The 19,101-nt window shown below is 39.8% G+C and overlaps 1 protein-coding gene across 1 annotated transcript; it reads left to right on the plus strand.

Moving 5' to 3' along the window:
* The first annotated feature begins 14,792 nt into the window (after positions 1-14,792).
* LOC110311219 (keratin-associated protein 20-2-like) lies at positions 14,793-14,966 on the plus strand. The gene has a single exon (XM_021184464.1). The coding sequence runs from the start codon at positions 14,793-14,795 to the stop codon at positions 14,964-14,966; it is 174 nt and encodes a 57-aa protein (XP_021040123.1).
* The last annotated feature ends 4,135 nt before the right edge of the window (positions 14,967-19,101 follow it).

The raw sequence follows: 19,101 nt of genomic DNA on the forward strand, positions 1-19,101 counted from the left end.
AGCGTTTAGAAGCTGATTATGGGACGGATCCCTGGATACCGCAGTCTCTAAATGGTCCATCCTTTCATCACAGCTACGAACTTTGTCTCTGTAACTCCTTCCCTGGGTGTTTTGTTCCCAATTCTAAGAAGGTGCACAGTGTCCACACTTTGGTCTTCATTCTTCTTGAGTTTCATGCGTTTATCCAATTGTATCTTATATCTTGGGTATCCAAAGTTTTGGGCTAATATCCACTTATCAATGAATACATATTGTGTGAGTTCTTTTGTGATTGTGTTACTTCACTCAAGATGATGCCCTCCAGGTCCATCCATTTGGCTAGGAATTTCATAAATTCATTCTTTTTAATAGCTGAGTAGTACTCCATTGTGTAAATGTACCATAATTTCTGTATCCATTCCTCTGTTGAGGGACATCTGGGTTCTTTCCAGCTTCTGGCTATTATAAATAGGGCTGCTATGAACATAGTGGAGCATGTGTCCTTTTTACCGGTTGGGACATCTTCTGGATATATGCCCAGGAGAGGTATTGCTGGATCCTCCGGTAGTACTATGTCCAATTTTCTGAGGAACCGCCAGACTGATTTCCAGAGTGGTTGTACAAGCTTGCAATCCCACCAACAATGGAGGAGTGTTCCTCTTTCTCCACATCCTCGCCAGCATCTGCTGTCACCTGAATTTTTGATCTTAGCCATTCTGACTGGTGTGAGGTGGAATCTCAGGGTTGTTTTGATTTGCATTTCCCTGATGATTAAGGATGTTGAACATTTTTTCAGGTGCTTCTCTGCCATTCGGTATTCCTCAGGTGAGAATTCTTTGTTCAGTTCTGAGCCCCATTTTTTAATGGGGTTATTTGACTTTCTGGAGTCCACCTTCTTGAGTTCTTTATATATATTGGATATTAGTCCCTTATCTGATTTAGGATAGGTGAAGATCCTTTCCCAATCTGTTGGTGGTTTTTTTGTCTTATTGATGGTGTCTTTAGCCTTGCAGAAGCTTTGTAGTTTCATGAGGTCCCACTTGTCAATTCTCGATCTTACAGCACAAGCCATTACTGTTCTATTCAGGAATTTTTCCCCTGTGCCCATATCTTCAAGGCTTTTCCCCACTTTCTCCTCTACAACACCCTTCTCAATAGTCACAAATAATATAAAATATCTTGGCGTGACTCTAAGGAAGTGAAAGATCTGTATAATAAAAACTTCAAGTCTCTGAAGAAAGAAATTATAGAAGATCTCAGAAGATGGAAAGATCTCCCATGCTCATGGATTGGCAGGATCAACATTGTAAAAATGGCTATCTTGCCAAAAGCAATCTACAGATTCAATGCAATCCCCATCAAAATTCCAAATCAATTCTTCAACGAATTAGAAAGTGCAATCTGCAAATTCATCTGGAATAACAAAAAACCTAGGATAGCAAAAACTCTTCTCAAGGATAAAAGAACCTCTGGTGGAATCACCATGCCGGACCTAAAGCTCTACTACAGAGCAATTGTGATAAAAACTGCATGGTACTGGTATAGTGACAGACAAATAGACCAATGGAATAGAATTGAAGACCCAGAAATGAACCCACACACCTATGGTCACTTGATCTTCGACAAGGGAGCTAAAAACATCCAGTGGAAGAAAGACAGCATTTTCAACAAATGGTGCTGGCACAACTGGTTGTTAACATGTAGAAGAATGCGAATCGATCCATTCCTATCTCCTTGTACTAAGGTCAAGTCTAAGTGGATCAAGGAACTTCACATAAAACCAGAGACACTGAAACTTATAGAGGAGAAAGTGGGGAGACTGCATTAGTTAGGGAAGCAGAAAACCCGGCCTGAGTAGGACCACAGGCCTCATCCGGCCGGATCAGCGCCAGGGTAGCGGGAGCGCAGGGTTGCCTGACACCCGCCAGCTACCCACGACCCCCGCCGCAGGATTTTGGGACTGCTGGTGAGTGGAACACAGCTTCTGCTCCAGTCCAATCACGCGGGACCTGAGACTGCTCTGGTTGGGGAGAGAGAAATCCGGCCTACATAGGGCCACAACTCTCTTCCGGTCAGAAAAGCACCTGGGCAGCTGGGGCGCAGGGTCTGCTGACACTCGCCAGCTACCCACAACACCCGCCACAGGATCTTAAGACTTCTGGTGAGTGGAGCACAGCTTCTGCTCCAATCCAATTGCGCGGGACCTGAGACTGCATTAGTTAGGGAAGCAGAAACCGGCCTGAGTAGGGCCACAGGCCTCACCCGGCTGGATCAGCGCCAGGGTAGCGGGAGCGCAGGGTTGCCTGACACCCACCAGCTACCCACGACCCCCGCCGCAGGATTTTGGGACTGCTGGTGAGTGGAACACAGCTTCTGCTCCAGTCCAATCACGCGGGACCTGAGACTGCTCTGGTTGGGGAGAGAGAAATCCGGCCTACATTGGGCCACAACCCTCTTCCGGTCAGAAAAGCACCGGGGCAGCTGGGGCGCAGGGTCGCTGACACTCACCAGCTACCCACAACACCCACCACAGGATCTTAAGACTTCTGGAGAGTGGAACACAGCTTCTGCTCCAATCCAATTGCACGCGGGACCAGAGACTGCATTAGTTAGGGAAGCAGAAAAACGGCCTGAGTAGGACCACAGGCCTCTTCTGGCTGGACCAGCACCAGGGTACCGTCAGCTACCCACGACCCCCGCCGCAGGATTTAGAGACTGCTGGTGAGTGGAACACAGCTTCTGCTCCAATCTCTAAATAGTGACAACGATAACAACTAACCCCAGAGATTACCAGATGGCGAAAGGTAAACGTAATAATCTTACTAACAGAAACCAAGACCACTCACCATCATCAGAACCCAGCACCCTCACTTCGCCCAGTCCAGGGCACCCCAACACACCGGAAAAGCTAGACACGGATTTAAAAGCATATCTCCTGATGATGATAGAGGACTTCAAGAAGGACTTTAATAACACACTTAAAGAAATGCAGGAGAACACTGATAAAAAGGCAGAAGACAATAAAGAGGAAGCACAAAAATCCCTTAAAGAATTGCAGGAGAACACTGCTAAAGAGTTACAAATCCTTAAAGAAAAACATGATAACATAATCAAACAGGTAGAAGTCCTTACAGAAAAACAGGAAAACACATCCAAACAGATGATGGAAATGAACAAAACCATACTAGACCTAAAAAGGGAAGTAGACACAATAAAGAAAACCCAAAATGAGGCAACACTGGAGATAGAAACCCTAGGAAAGAAATCTGGAACCATAGATACGAGCATCAGCAACAGAATACAAGAGATGGAAGAGAGAATCTCAGGTGCAGAAGATTCCATAGAGAACATCTGCACAACAATCAAGGAAAATGTAAAATGCAAAAAGATCCTGACTCAAAACATCCAAGAAATACAGGACATAATGAGAAGACCAAACCTACGGATAATAGGAGTGGATGAGAATGAAGATTTTCAACTCAAAGGACCAGCAAACATCTTCAACAAAATTATAGAAGAAAACTTCCCAAATCTAAAGAAAGAGATGCCCATGAACATACAAGAAGCCTACAGAACTCCAAATAGGCTGGACCAGAAAAGAAATACCTCCCGACACATAATAATCAGAGCAACAAATGCTCTAAATAAAGATAGAATACTAAAAGCAGTAAGAGAAAAAGGCCAAGTAACATATAAAGGCAAGCCTATCAGAATTACACCAGACTTTTCACCAGAGACTATGAAAGCCAGAAGATCCTGGACAGATGTTATACAGACACTAAAAGAACACAAATTCCAGCCCAGGCTACTATACCCAGCCAAACTCTCAATTAACATAGATGGAGAAACCAAAGTATTCCACTACAAAACCAAATTCACACATTATCTCTCCACGAATCCAGCCCTTCAAAGGATAATAACAGAAAAAAACCAATACAAGGACAGGAACCACGCCCTAGAAACAACAAGAAGGTAATCCCTCAACAAACCTAAAAGAAGACAGCCACAAGAACAAAATGCCAACTTTAACATCAAAAATAACAGGAAACAACAATTACTTTTCCTTAATATCTCTTAATATCAATGGACTCAACTCCCCGATAAAAAGACATAGACTAACAAACTGGCTACACAAACAAGACCCAACATTTTGCTGCTTACAGGAAACTCATCTCAGAGAAAAGGATAGACACTACCTCAGAATGAAAGGCTGGAAAACAATTTTCCAAGCAAATGGCATGAAGAAACAAGCTGGAGTAGCCATTCTAATATCTGATAAGATTGACTTCCAACCCAAAGTCATTAAAAAAGACAGGGAGGGACACTTCATACTCATCAAAGGTAAAATCCTCCAAGAGGAACTATCAATCCTGAATATCTATGCTCCAAATACAAAGGCAGCCACATTCATTAAAGAAACTTTAGTAAAGCTCAAAGCACACATTGCACCTCATACAATAATAGTGGGAGACTTCAACACACCACTTTCACCAATGGATAGATCATGGAAACAGAAACTAAACAGGGACACAGTGAAACTAAGAGAAATTATGAATCAAATGGATCTGGCAGATATCTACAGAACATTCTATCCTAAAACAAAAGGATATACCTTCTTCTCAGCACCTCATGGTACCTTCTCCAAAATTGACCACATAATTGGTCACAAAACAGGCCTCAACAGATATAAATATATGGAAATTGTCCCATGCATCCTATCAGATCACCATGGACTAAGGCTGATCTTCAATAACAAAATAAATAATAGAAAGCCAACCTTCACGTGGAAACTGAACAACACTCTTCTCAATGATACCTTGGTCAAGGAAGGAATAAAGAAAGAAATTAAGGACTTTTTAGAGTTCAATGAAAATGAAGCCACAACATACCCAAACTTATGGGACGCAATGAAAGCATTTTTAAGAGGAAAACTCATAGCTCTGAGTGCCTCCAAAAGGAAACTAGAGAGAGCACACATTAGCAGCTTGACAACACACCTAAAAGCACTAGAACAAAAGGAAGCAAATTCACCCAAGAGGAGTAGACGGCAGGAAATAATCAAACTCAGGGGTGAAATCAACCAAGTGGAAACAAGAAAAACTATTCAAAGAATCAACCAATCAAGGAGCTGGTTCTTTGAGAAAATCAACAAGATAGATAAACCCTTAGCCAGACTCACTAGAGGGCACAGGGAAAGCATCCTAATTAACAAAATCAGAAATGAAAAAGGAGACATAACAACAGATCCTGAAGACATCCAAAATACCATCAGATCCTTCTACCAAAGGCTATACTCAACAAAACTGGAGAACCTGGATGAAATGGAGAAGTTCCTAGACAGATACCAGGTACCAAAGTTGAATCAAGATCAGGTTAATGATCTAAACAGCCCTATATCCCCCAAAGAAATAGAAGCAGTCATTAATAGTCTCCCAACTAAAAAAAGCCCAGGACCAGATGGGTTTAGTGCAGAGTTCTATCAGACCTTCAAAGAAGATCTAATCCCAGTTCTTCACAAACTATTCCACAAAATAGAAACAGAAGGTACTCTACCCAACTCATTCTATGAAGCCACAATTACTCTGATACCTAAACCACAAAAAGACCCAACAAAGATAGAAAACTTCAGACCAATATCCCTTATGAATATTGATGCAAATATCCTCAATAAAGTTCTTGCTAACCGAATCCAAGAACACATCAAAACAATCATCCATCCTGACCAAGTAGGTTTCATCCCAGGGATGCAGGGATGGTTCAATATACGGAAATCCATCAACGTAATCCAGTATATAAACAAACTCAAAGACAAAAACCACATGGTCATCTCGTTAGATGCGGAAAAAGCATTTGACAAGATCCAACACCCATTCATGATAAAAGTCTTGGAAAGATCAGGAATTCAAGGCCCATACCTAAACATGATAAAAGCAATCTACAGTAAACCAGTAGCCAACATCAAAGTAAATGGTGAGAAGCTTGAAGCAATCCCTCTAAAATCAGGGACTAGACAAGGCTGTCCACTTTCTCCATACCTATTCAACATTGTACTTGAAGTCCTAGCCAGAGCAATTCGACAACAAAAGGAGATCAAAGGGATACAAATTGGAAAAGATGAAGTCAAAATATCACTTTTTGCAGATGATATGATAGTATATATAAGTGACCCTAAAAATTCCACCAGAGAACTCCTAAGCCTGATAAACAGCTTCGGTGAAGTAGCTGGATATAAAATTAACTCAAACAAATCAATGGCCTTTCTCTACACAAAGAATAAACAGGCTGAGAAAGAAATTAGGGAAACAACACCCTTCTCAATAGTCACAAATAATATAAAATATCTTGGCGTGACTCTAACTAAGGAAGTGAAAGATCTGTATAATAAAAACTTCAAGTCTCTGAAGAAAGAAATTCTAAAAGATCTCAGAAGATGGAAAGATCTCCCATGCTCATGGATTGGCAGGATCAACATTGTAAAAATGGCTATCTTGCCAAAAGCAATCTACAGATTCAATGCAATCCCCATCAAAATTCCAAATCAATTCTTCAACGAATTAGAAAGTGCAATCTGCAAATTCATCTGGAATAACAAAAAACCTAGGATAGCAAAAACTCTTCTCAAGGATAAAAGAACCTCTGGTGGAATCACCATGCCGGACCTAAAGCTCTACTACAGAGCAATTGTGATAAAAACTGCATGGTACTGGTATAGTGACAGACAAATAGACCAATGGAATAGAATTGAAGACCCAGAAATGAACCCACACACCTATGGTCACTTGATCTTCGACAAGGGAGCTAAAAACATCCAGTGGAAGAAAGACAGCATTTTCAACAAATGGTGCTGGCACAACTGGTTGTTAACATGTAGAAGAATGCGAATCGATCCATTCCTATCTCCTTGTACTAAGGTCAAGTCTAAGTGGATCAAGGAACTTCACATAAAACCTGAGACACTGAAACTTATAGAGGAGAAAGTGGGGAAAAGCCTTGAAGATATGGGCACAGGGGAAAAATTCCTGAATAGAACAGTAATGGCTTGTGCTGTAAGATCGAGAATTGACAAGTGGGACCTCATGAAACTACAAAGCTTCTGCAAGTCTAAAGACACCATCAATAAGACAAAAAAACCACCAACAGATTGGGAAAGGATCTTCACCTATCCTAAATCAGATAAGGGACTAATATCCAATATATATAAAGAACTCAAGAAGGTGGACTCCAGAAAGTCAAATAACCCCATTAAAAAATGGGGCTCAGAACTGAACAAAGAATTCTCATCTGAGGAATACCGAATGGCAGAGAAGCACCTGAAAAAATGTTCAACATCCTTAATCATCAGGGAAATGCAAATCAAAACAACCCTGAGATTCCACCTCACACCAGTCAGAATGGCTAAGATCAAAAATTCAGGTGACAGCAGATGCTGGCGAGGATGTGGAGAAAGAGGAACACTCCTCCATTGTTGGTGGGATTGCAAGCTTGTACAACCACTCTGGAAATCAGTCTGGCGGTTCCTCAGAAAATTGGACATAGTACTACCGGAGGATCCAGCAATACCTCTCCTGGGCATATATCCAGAAGATGTCCCAACCGGTAAAAAGGACACATGCTCCACTATGTTCATAGCAGCCCTATTTATAATAGCCAGAAGCTGGAAAGAACCCAGATGTCCCTCAACAGAGGAATGGATACAGAAATTATGGTACATTTACACAATGGAGTACTACTCAGCTATTAAAAAGAATGAATTTATGAAATTCCTAACCAAATGGATGGACCTGGAGGGCATCATCTTGAGTGAAGTAACACAATCACAAAAGAACTCACACAATATGTATTCATTGATAAGTGGATATTAGCCCAAAACTTAGGATACCCAAGATATAAGATACAATTTGATAAACGCATGAAACTCAAGAAGAATGAAGACCAAAGTGTGGACACTGTGCACCTTCTTAGAATTGGGAACAAAACACCCAGGGAAGGAGTTACAGAGACAAAGTTCGTAGCTGTGATGAAAGGATGGACCATTTAGAGACTGCTGTATCCAGGGATCCGTCCCATAATCAGCTTCTAAACGCTGACACCATTGCATACACTAGCAAGATCTTGCTGAAAGGACCCAAATATAGCTGTCTCTTGTGAGACGATGCCGGGGCCTAGCAAACACAGGAGTGGATGTTCACAGTCAGCTATTGGATGTATCACAGGGCTCCCAATGGAGAAGCTAGAGAAAGTACCCAAGGAGCTAAAGGGATCTGCAACCCTATTGTTGGAACAACATGATGTACTAAACAGAACCCTGGAGCTCTTGTCTCTAGCTGCATATGTATCGAAAGATGGCCTAGTCGGCCATCAATGGAAAGAGAGGCCCATTGGACTTGCAAACTTTATATGCCCCAATATAGGGGAATGCCAGGGCCAAAAGAATGGGAATGGGTGGGTAGGGAAGTGGGGGGCGCTATGGGGGACTTTTGGGATAGTATTGGAAATGTAATTGAGGAAAATATGTAATAAAAATATAAAAAAAAAAAAAGAAAATTGTTCTTTCAATGTCTGTAAAGAATTGTGTTAGAATTTTGATGGGAATTGTATGAATCTATAGATTGCTTTGGTAGATGGCCATTTTCTCTATGGTAATCCTACCTATCCATGAGCATGGTAGATCTTTTCATCTTCTGATATCTTCTTCAATTTCTTTCTTCAGGGACTTGAAGTTCTTGTCATACAAAACTTTCACTTGCATGGTTAGAGTTCCAGCGAGATATTTTATATTATTTGTGACCATTGTGAGGATATTGTTTCCTTAACTTCTTTCTCAGCCAGTTTATCATTTGTATAAAGGATGGCTACTAATTTTTTGAGTTAATTTTTTATCCAGTCACTTTGATGAAGGTGTTTATCAGCTGTACAAGGTCTCTGGTATAGTTTTGGGGGTCACTTATGTATATTATCATATAGTATGTGCAAATAGAGACACTTTGACTTCTTTCTTTCCAATTTGTATTCCCTTGATCTCCGTTAGTTGTCTTGTTGCTAAAGCTAGAACTTCAAGTACTATAATTAAAAGATAGGGAGAGGACAGCCTTGCCTTGTCCCTGATTTTAGTGGAATTGCTTTAAGTTTCTCTTCATGTACTTTGATGTTGGTTATTGGGTTGCTAGATGTTGCACTAATTGTGTTTAGGTATGTGCCTTCTATCCCTGATCTCGCCAAGACACTAACATGAAGGGGTGTTGTATTTTGTCAAAGGCATTTTCGCATCTAATGAGATGTCCATGTGTCTTGGTTTTTTTTTTCCAATTAGTTTATATGGTTGAATTCATTGATGGATTTTTATATACTGAACCACCCTTGCATTAGTTGAATGATCATCATCATAATCATAGTAGATGATGGTTTTGATGTGTTATTGAATTTGGTTTGTGAGTATTTTATTGAGTAGTTTTGCATCAATGTTCATAAGGTAGATTGGTCTAAAATTCTCATTGTTGAGTTTTTGTTTGGTTTAGGTATCAGGTGATTGTGGTCTCATACAATGAGTTTGGCAATGTCCCTTCTGTTACTATTTTATCAAATACTATAAGTAGTATTGTTATTAGCTCTCCTTTGAATGTGTGGTAGAATTCTGTGCTGAAACCATATAGACATGTGCTTTTCTTGGTTAGGATATATTTCATGGTTCCTTTCTTAGGGATTATAGCAGTATTTACTTAGTTTACCTGATCTTGATTTAAATTTGATAAGTGGTATCTGTCCAGAAAATCATCCATTTTGTTTATATTTTCTAATTTTCTAGAGAATAGGCTTTTGAAGTAAGATATAATGTTTTTGTTATTTTTATTGCTCTCTTTCTCTTTGTTTCTGATTGATTGATTTCATCCCTGAGTTTCATGCCATGTACTCCTGTTTGGTGTGTTTGCTTTTTTTCTAGAGTTTTCAGGTGTACTTTTAAGTCTTTAGCATGAGAAATCTCCAGTGTCGTTATGAAGGCACTTAGTGCTATGAACTTTCATCTTATCACAGCTTTCATTGTGTCCTATAAGTTTAGGTATGTCGTCCCATCATGTTCATAGAATTCTAGAGAGTCTTGAATTTCTATTGTTTTTTTTTTCCTGGTTTCCATGAGTTTGTAGGTTATCTGTCATTTCTGTTGTTGTTGAAGTCCAGTTTTAATCCATGGTGATCTAATAAGATGCAAGGGGATATTTCAATTTCCTTGTATCTGTAGAGCCTTTGCTTGTGACCAAGTAAATGGTCAGTTTTTGAGAAGGTTCCATGAGATGCAGGGTATATTCTTTTTTTTGTTTACGTGAAATATTCTGTAGATATCTATTATGTTCTTTTCATTCATAATTTCTGTTAGTTTCATTATTTCTCTGTTTGGTTTCTGTTTTGATGACCTGTCCATTGATGAGAATGGGTTGTTGAAGTCTCCCACTATTAATGTGTAGGCTTCTATGAATGATTTAAGCTTTAGTAATGTCCCATTTATGAATGGGGATGCCCTTACATTTGGATATAGCTGTTCAGACTGAGATGTCTTCCTGGTGACAAATATCCTCTATATTGCTGGATCAATAGAAAGATATTATATAAATTTTGCTTTGTCATGCGATAGCTTGGTTTCTCCATCTATGCTGATTGAAAGTTTCGCTGGGTACAGTAATATGGGTTGAAATCTATTGTCTCTTATGGTTTAGAAGATGGCTGCCAAGCCTCTTCTGGCTTTTAGAGTCCATGTTGAAAATCAGGTATAATTCTGATAGGCCTGCCTTTATATAGAATTTGGTCTTTTTCTCTTGAAGCTCTTGATATTCTTTCTTCTGTAGATTTAGTGTTTTGATTATTATGTGATCGGAGGATTTTTCTTTTCTGGACCAATCTATTTGGTGTTCTGTAAACTTATTGAACATTTATATTCAGTTCTTTAGGTTAGGAAAATTTTATTCTATGACTTTATCAGAGATATTTTCTGGTCTTTAACTTGGGAGTCTTCTTGTATTCCTATGATTCTCAGGTTTGGTCTTTTCATAGTATCCAAAATTTCCTGGATGTTTTGTATTATAAACTTTTTAGATTTGACATATTTTGATTGATATATCAATTTCTTCTATGGCATCTTCTCTTCCTGATAGTCTCTCTTCCATCTTTTGTACTGTTAGTGATGTTTGCATCCGTAGTTCTTGTTCTCTTTACTAGATTTTCCATCTCCAGGGTTGCCTCTGTTTGTGTTTTCTTTATTGTTTCTATTTCCATTTTCAGGTATTGAACCATTTTGTTTATTTCCTTCACCTGTTTGTTTGTATTTTTGTGTGTTTCAAAGGCCTCCTTCTGTTTGATTGTATTTTGCTGCATTTTTTAAGTATTTATTTATTTCTTCCATAAAGACCTCCATCATCTTCATAATTTTTGGTTTAAGGTCATTGTCTTGCTCTTCAGGTATGTTAGGATATCCAGTGCTTGCTGTAGTAGGAGAGCTGGAATCTGATGGTGCCATATGGCCCTGGCTTTTATTGATTGTGTTCTTGTGCTGGACTTTAACCAACTGGTTGTCTCTGGTATTGGCTGGCCTGGTATTCCCTGGTGGTAGCAGACCTCTAGGACTTCAGATAAATGTGGTAGTCTCTAATGGCATCAGATCCCTGGTTGTCTTGGATGGCATCAGGCCTCCACGTAAGCAAGCACAGCTGGCTGTCCTGGTTGTCCTCATTTTTCCAGGTGGAACCAGGACTTCAGGAAAGCAGGAAGAGCTGGCTGTTCTTGGTGGCATCAGGCCTTCAAGGAAGCAGGCTAAGCTATGGTCTATGGATATAGTGTAGATACATGATGTCAGGTAGAATTGTGGATCAGAGGATGGAGCATAGAGGAGATGGGGCAGACTTCATAGCTGCTGAGCTTTCTGGGGTCTCAGCAGGCAGGAGATTATGGCAGGAGTATCTCACCTGGTTCTTCCAGGTGGCAGCAGGCTTCCTGGAAGACAGGCTAATCTGTGGCCCAGGTAGTAGAATGCAGATCCAGGTTTACAGTAGAGGTATGGATTAGAACATGGAGCACAGAAGGGACAGTGTGATAAACACTTTGATTGTTTCCACAGTGCTGCTATTTATAGTACTGTCACAAAGAACTTGTTGCTAGATTATATAGCCCTGTCATGAAAACTTTTTGCCTGCTGCCTAAGTTTTCAGAAGAAGCAGAAGTTAGATCTATGAGTATTTTGGAAGGAGTCTATATATTGATTCCTCTAAAGGCTGTTATCACACTATTCTCAAAAATGTACAGGGGTTATGTTCCTTCCTATGTTTCCTAGAATCCATGTGCTATCTAGTTTTATGTCAACTTAACACAAGCTAGAATCACTGAAAGGAAGGATTCTCAATTGAGAAAATTCCTCCATAAAACCCAACTGTAAGGTATTTTCTTAATTAGTGATTGATGTAGGAGGTCCAGATTATTGTGGGTGTTGCCATCTCTGGACAGTTGGTCCTGGGTTTTATAATAAAACAGGCTGAGCAAGCCATGAGGAGCATGCTAGTAAGCAGCACCCCTCCATGGGCTTCGCATCAGCTCCTGCCTCCCAGTTCTTGCCTTGCCTGAGTTTGTGTTCTGACTTCCTTAGATAAAGAACATTGATGTGCAAGTGTGAGCCAAATATAACCAGTCCTACACACTTGCTATTGATCATGTTGTTTCATCAGAGCAATAGAAACTATAACTAAAATAACCTATTTTCTCTCTGTAGCCACATAAATAACAGCAGACTCATTGTAACTTTGACTTGCAATTTTGAGACAGTGGTGAAATAGAACTTTATTTTACCCTTTGGTATCTACAGGTTTCTTTTGATATCTATTAAAATCTCTAGTCATTTTAACACAACTATTTTTACTGTGCTGGTTATTTATAGATACTCCATATATATTTTGGTTATTATTTTAGTTACTAATTCCCCATTCTTTAACAAAACCTGCTTAATTATTTTTTGGTTGTTTTCCATTATGTGAATTGTCTTGCTGTGCAGAAACTTCTTAACTGGCTACAAGACAACTTGTTCCTTCTCATTTTTTATACCTAAGCTTTTGAACTCTCATCTACTCATGTCTAAAAGCAAGCAACAAACTCTTACATGTGTGATCTTATATAAGTTGTTTGGCTTGAAGTTTATGTTTTTGCCTTTCATATGAATTTCAATGGTGCTTTTAAATATAGTTTAAGCCATATACTTCCACCTCCCCTTTTCCTCTAAGCAGGTGGGGTCACCCTGGGTATCCCCCTACCTTGGCATTTCAAGTATAGAGCATAGGCATGTGGTTTCATGGCTTTTCTCATAGTCTGGGAGACTGTAACTAACGTCCCCCCACTTACATACTGTAGTGGCTATTCCTGGTTATCAACTTGACTATATTTGAAATGAACTACAATCCAGAATTGGAAGGCTCACCAGTCACCTGTATCTGGAGGCTTGGAGATAGAAGTTTCTGATCTGAATCTTGGTATTGAGATCTTGAGGCATAGTGGCTATGGATTCCAGAAGATTAAAATCTCTGAGTTCAAGGTCATCTGGGATTAAAGGTGTGGTGAAACACACCTTTAATCTGGGCTGCACCTTCTTCTGGAGACAATAAAAGGACATTGGAAGAAGGGAGTCTGGCCCTTGCTCCTTTGCCTGCTTGCTGTGTGAGACTGAATAACTGCTAGATCCTTGGACTTCCATTCACAGCTACGACTGAACCATTGTTGGGAATTGGGCTGCAGACTGTAAGTCATCAATAAATTCCTTTACTATATAGAGACTACCCATAAGTTCTGTGACTCTAGAGAATCCTGACTAATACACATACCAAACACCCCACTAAGTCATCTTACCAGATATTGGATGGATGTTGAAAGTAAGATGCCACTGATTGACTTTTGGGTCTAAGAGTATATGCAGATCATGATTTTTTTAAAAGTAAAGTTAGGGTTGGACACATTGTTTACAGATTAAAAGCTCTGAGTACTCTAACTAGAGGACCCAGATTCAACCCCCTGCACTCACTGTTCAAATTTCAACCCTCTTTTATTCCATTTCCAGGATAACCATAATCCACAACTGATACCTTCATGCATTACACCTACATAATAGGCATACATTCAGCCAAAACCTGGACACATACATAATAAAATAAGTTTTTAAATTAAGGTTTATCAAAGTGGAATGTTGGATCCCTCACAGACAGTTTCTGCACATAAAATGACATTTTATCTTCCAATGGCTTTAAAACCACATGCAAGAAAAAAAAAAAGTACTTAGGAATAAACCTAGATAAATTCACATAAGATGAAAACTTGCTTCCAATTATGTAAAATGTAAACAACAAATAGCTCATTCTTCCTGAGCAAGGCTTCAGAAATGTCCTACAAATAAGTTCATTACAAAGTAGCAATAACAACAATGGAAAAGAAAGCACAAAGACATTTCTGTGACCTAGGCTACAAATGGAAAAAGGAGAAAAGAATTTAGTGATTTATATCATCTGGCAAAGTCACATAGTGTATTCACTATGCTAGAACAATTAATGGTCTAGAGTCTTGAAAATGGAAGGATTTCCATGATTTAACCAGGAGATCCTGAGATAGGAGCACAATTATCTCAGTTATGCATGAAGCTCATGATGTTTTCTGAAGCATAGTAGAGAAATGTATGACACTGTAATGCCTGTGGTTTCCCCAACAACAACCCAGGTGTATAAAAGGCCCCTGACTAATGGTAACACCCAGACGCAAAGAATCTATTCTTATCTCCCTCTGAACACTCCTCTCCTGACACCATGTGTTACTATGGCAGTTACTATGGAGGCCTGGGCTATGGCTATGGTGGCCTAGGCTATGGCTACGGCTGTGGCTATGGTTGCGGCTGTGGCTATGGTGGCTATGGTGGCTATGGTTATGGCTGCTGCCAACCACTGTGTTGTAGAAGGTACTGGTCCTGTGGTTTCTACTGAGGAGTTTCTGCACCTGCTCCATCTATTCAAATCTCTGAGTCAAAGTACCTCCAAGTATCCTATTACCAGAATCACTTTACTAGCCTCTAAAATACATCTATATTATCAGTTATTAGGGGAGAAATGAATAAACCCAACTTGTCAATTTTGTTTCATCTTTATCAATAATATAGTATGACAATCTGGAAAAATAAATATTTCTTCTGAAACTGTGCTTAATAATATGTGGTCTACATCAAACTTGGCTCTCAATGTATATGTCAAATAGATTTGTATTGTTAGATAAACCATATTTATGGCAAACATTGCCATGTTCTAGTCTACAACAATCTCCCAAATATATGTGTGAGTTTTCATAAATTGCATGTGCAGGTTTGCCTCTGGGAATGAGAGAGAAAGGACACAGAAAATTATCCATTTGTGATCATTATGGGAGGAGACAGAAGAAAAGCCCAGAGGGCCAGGAGAATGAGTAGAAATATGAAGCTGTAGGGGATGGAGGAGCAGGAGGAAACCTCTAGAAAGTCCCAGAGACCTGGCATGTAAGAGGTTCCCAGGGCTCAATGGAGATGACCTTAGCCGAAAAGCCCAACAGTGGGGAGATGGAACCTGAAGAGACATCTCTAGTAGATAGAAAGATCTCCCAGTGGAGGGATGGGGCTACCCACCATCTTCAAATTTTTTTAACCCAGAATTGTTTCTGTCTAAAGAAAACGCAGGGACAAAAATGGAGCAGAGGTTGAAGGAAAGCGCATCCAGTGACTGGTGGAACTTTGGTTCCATCCCATGATCAGGCATCAAACCCTGACACTATTACTGATACCATGTTTTGCTTTCAAACAGGAGTCTGGTATAGCTGTCCTTTGAGTGTCTCTACCAGCAGCTGACTGAGACAGATGCAGATTCTTACAGCCAACCATTGGACTGAGGTCAGGGATACTTATGATAGAGTTAGTGGAAGGATTGAAGGAACTGAATGAGATTGCAACCCTATAGGAAGACCAACAGTAACAACTAACAGAACCTCTCAGAGCTCTCAGAGACTAAGCCACCTACCAAAAAGCATACATGGGCTGTTCTGTGGACCCTGGCACATATGTAGCAGAAGACTTCCTTGCCTGGCCTCAGTAGAAGAGGATGCACCTAATCCTTTAGAGAGTTGATGCTCCAGCAAAGGGGAATGACAGAGGCAGGGAGAAGATATGGGTGTTGGTGTGTGTGAGGGGAATGGAGGGAGCACAGTCTCAGGAGAAAAGAGAATGAGAAGGGGTAAGGGCTCTGGGAGAGGAGACAGGGAAGGGGGTAATATTTGGAATGTAAATAAATAATCTAATAAATAAAAACACTAAATTTAAAAAAAAAGAAAAAGAAAATATTCCCAAAATTTTACCAGGAAAATAAAATAAATACTACCTACCTTCTCAAATAATATAAAATAAATAAAAATGATAGGACAATTCTTACTAAGAAACCATAAATGCTTATATTCATATGTTTTTTAATATCTACCATTTCCTTTCTATGTTTTAATTTTGTTTTGAAAGCAAGTATTTCCCTTCATATTTGAGTAAACATGTTGATGAGACATTATATGTGTAGTTTCTTACATTACTAAGAGACAAAAATCTTACATCATATTCTTTGATCCTCTGACTTGTACAATCTTTCTATACTCTCTTCTGTAATGACACCTGAGCCTTTTTGGTGCAGGAATGTTTTATAGATCTCTCCATTAAGACTGCCAGGGATCCATCCCATAATCAGCCTCCAAATGCTGACACCATTGCATACACTAGCAAGATTTTGCTGCAAGGACCCAGATATAGCTGTCTCTTGTGAGACTATGCCGAGGCATAGCAAACACAGAAGTGGATGCCCACAGTCAGCTATTGGATGGATCACAGGGCCCCCAATGGAGAAGCTAGAGAAAGTACCCAAGGAGCTAAAGGGATCTGCAACCCTATAGGTGGAATAACAATATGAACTACCCAGTACCCACCGGAGCTCTTGTCTCTAGCTGCGTATGTATCAGAAGATGGCCTAGTTGGCCATCAGTGGAAAGAGAGGCCAAATGGTCGTGCAAACTTTATCTGCCTCAGTACAGGGGAACACTATGGCCAAGAAGTGGGAGTGAGTGTGTGGGTGGCGGAGTCCGTGGTGGGTGGGGGAGCGGGTGGGGGACTTTTGAGATAGCATTGGAAATGTAAATGAAATAAATACCTAAAAAGAAAGAAAGAAAAAAAAAAAGCCTGGCTCTCCAACTCTGCATTTTGATTGGTTGTGGTTTTCTCTTGTGGTCACCATCTGTTACAAAGAGATGGTTTCTGATGCAGATTAAAGACAACACTTAGCTTGTTTCTATAGTTATTCTTTTAACTTAATTTTTATTGATGCTTTGGGAATTTCACATTATGTGCCCTCAACTCTTGTCACCCCTAAAACAAAATTTAAAAAATAAAAATCAAAAAATCTTGCTGACCCCTCTATGCAGTAACCTTTTCCTCTTTTAACCCCAGTGTTCTCTCACACCTGTCTCGGTTATCTTGTCTCCAGTTCTGCCACCTGTCTGCCACTTTGTTCCTCCATCTTTCCTGCCTCTGTATCACATATTTTTTTACACATAGTAACAAATGGAACTGTGCTGTGTCACACAGTATATCATTTTGTCCAATAGCTTTGCTTGTAAATGATTATTGATTGCAAATTGTTGTTGGTCTGATTCAAGGCATCTGGCTTCTGCTGAAGCACAAATACTGTTCCGTCACTGAGACACCTCTCAGCTATTCTGCTGTTGCCCTAAATTATGGAGATCCTGAGGTTAGGGTGCAACTTTCCTGTGCCCTTGCAACTGCCATCTTGTGCAATTGATGAGTGATAGGGCCAGTTCTCCTAAGTGTGGTGACCAGAGAAGGATAAGGACAGCTCTCACATGTTCAGGCCATTGGGACAGCTCTTCCAAAACCCACACAACTGACCAATGCACCTGTCAGAGTGGACATGGAAAAACCCAAAAATCTTCAACCTTAAACAAGCAATATAGGCAAATGGAAGACTCTGAAGGTGCCAAATGGTCATTTCTGAAAGCACACAAACAATTAAAACTATAATGACTGAGCAGATTATAGCTAGAAATACACATGTATACACATATATGCATGCCATAATAATGAATGAAAAAGAGTCCATAAATTGGCAGGATAGTGAAGAGGGGTATGTAAGAGGGTCTGGAATGAAGAAAGCAAAGAGAGAAAAGTTATGGTTATAATCTCAAAAATTAAAAAAATATACATAAAACAAGTATTTTCTACAGTAGCTGTACTTCACACCAGAGCACTTACATTCTGTATGTTTGTATGCATGTGCCTTTCATAGCACCTGTGCTTGGATTTCATACATTAGAGCCCTATATTATGAAATGCTTCTTACCTTTTAATATATGCCAGCCAAAGAGTTACCCGTTCGTTTTTACATACTGAAAGCATCAGCACTGCTAACACCACTCCGGCTTACCAACAGAGCTGAAAATTATGGCTTCTAAATATACCTTTTTATTTAAAATACTTAGAAAATCACACACATTCTCTAGAGTGTGATGAGTTTACTGAAACCATAAGAGAGTTCACCAGTTTTTAAATAAACATTAGGATGTTTTATTTTTGCCTAGATATTCATTATTTTTCAAATATGCAATCTTCAGGTTCATATATTTTCAATCCAATCGCTTTCACCTTTGGCATAGTCATGTTTCACTCAGGAAACTCATGATGTCAACAAAGTGTCGTGTGCATTGCCCAGAGGACTTTTGTAAGGACACCGTAAATGGACATTAGTATGCACATTTGCAGTGTACTTCCTACCCTTTCATTCTTTTCCCCTGCATGACATGTCCTCAACAGATGCCAATTTGAGTACAATCATAAGCTCATTGAGAATGATTTAAAAAATCATTCTGCCTGATATAGCTGTCTCTTGTGAGGTTATGCCGGGCCTGGCAAACACAGAAGTGGATGCCCACAGTCAGCTATTGGATGGATCACTGGGTCCCCAATAGAGGAGCTAGAGAAAGTACCCAAGGAGCTAAAGGGGTCTGCAACCCTATAGGTGGAACAACAATATGAACTATCCAGTACCTCCC

This window comes from Mus caroli, unplaced genomic scaffold (assembly GCF_978045245.1).
Source record: "Mus caroli unplaced genomic scaffold, Mus_caroli_1 scaffold_17, whole genome shotgun sequence".
In the NCBI taxonomy this organism is placed as follows: domain Eukaryota; kingdom Metazoa; phylum Chordata; class Mammalia; order Rodentia; family Muridae; genus Mus; species Mus caroli.

What these genes read in the sequence shown, in the direction of transcription:
- LOC110311219 (XM_021184464.1), top strand. Translation starts at nt 14,793, where the DNA reads ATGTGTTACTATGGCAGTTACTATGGAGGCCTGGGCTATGGCTATGGT.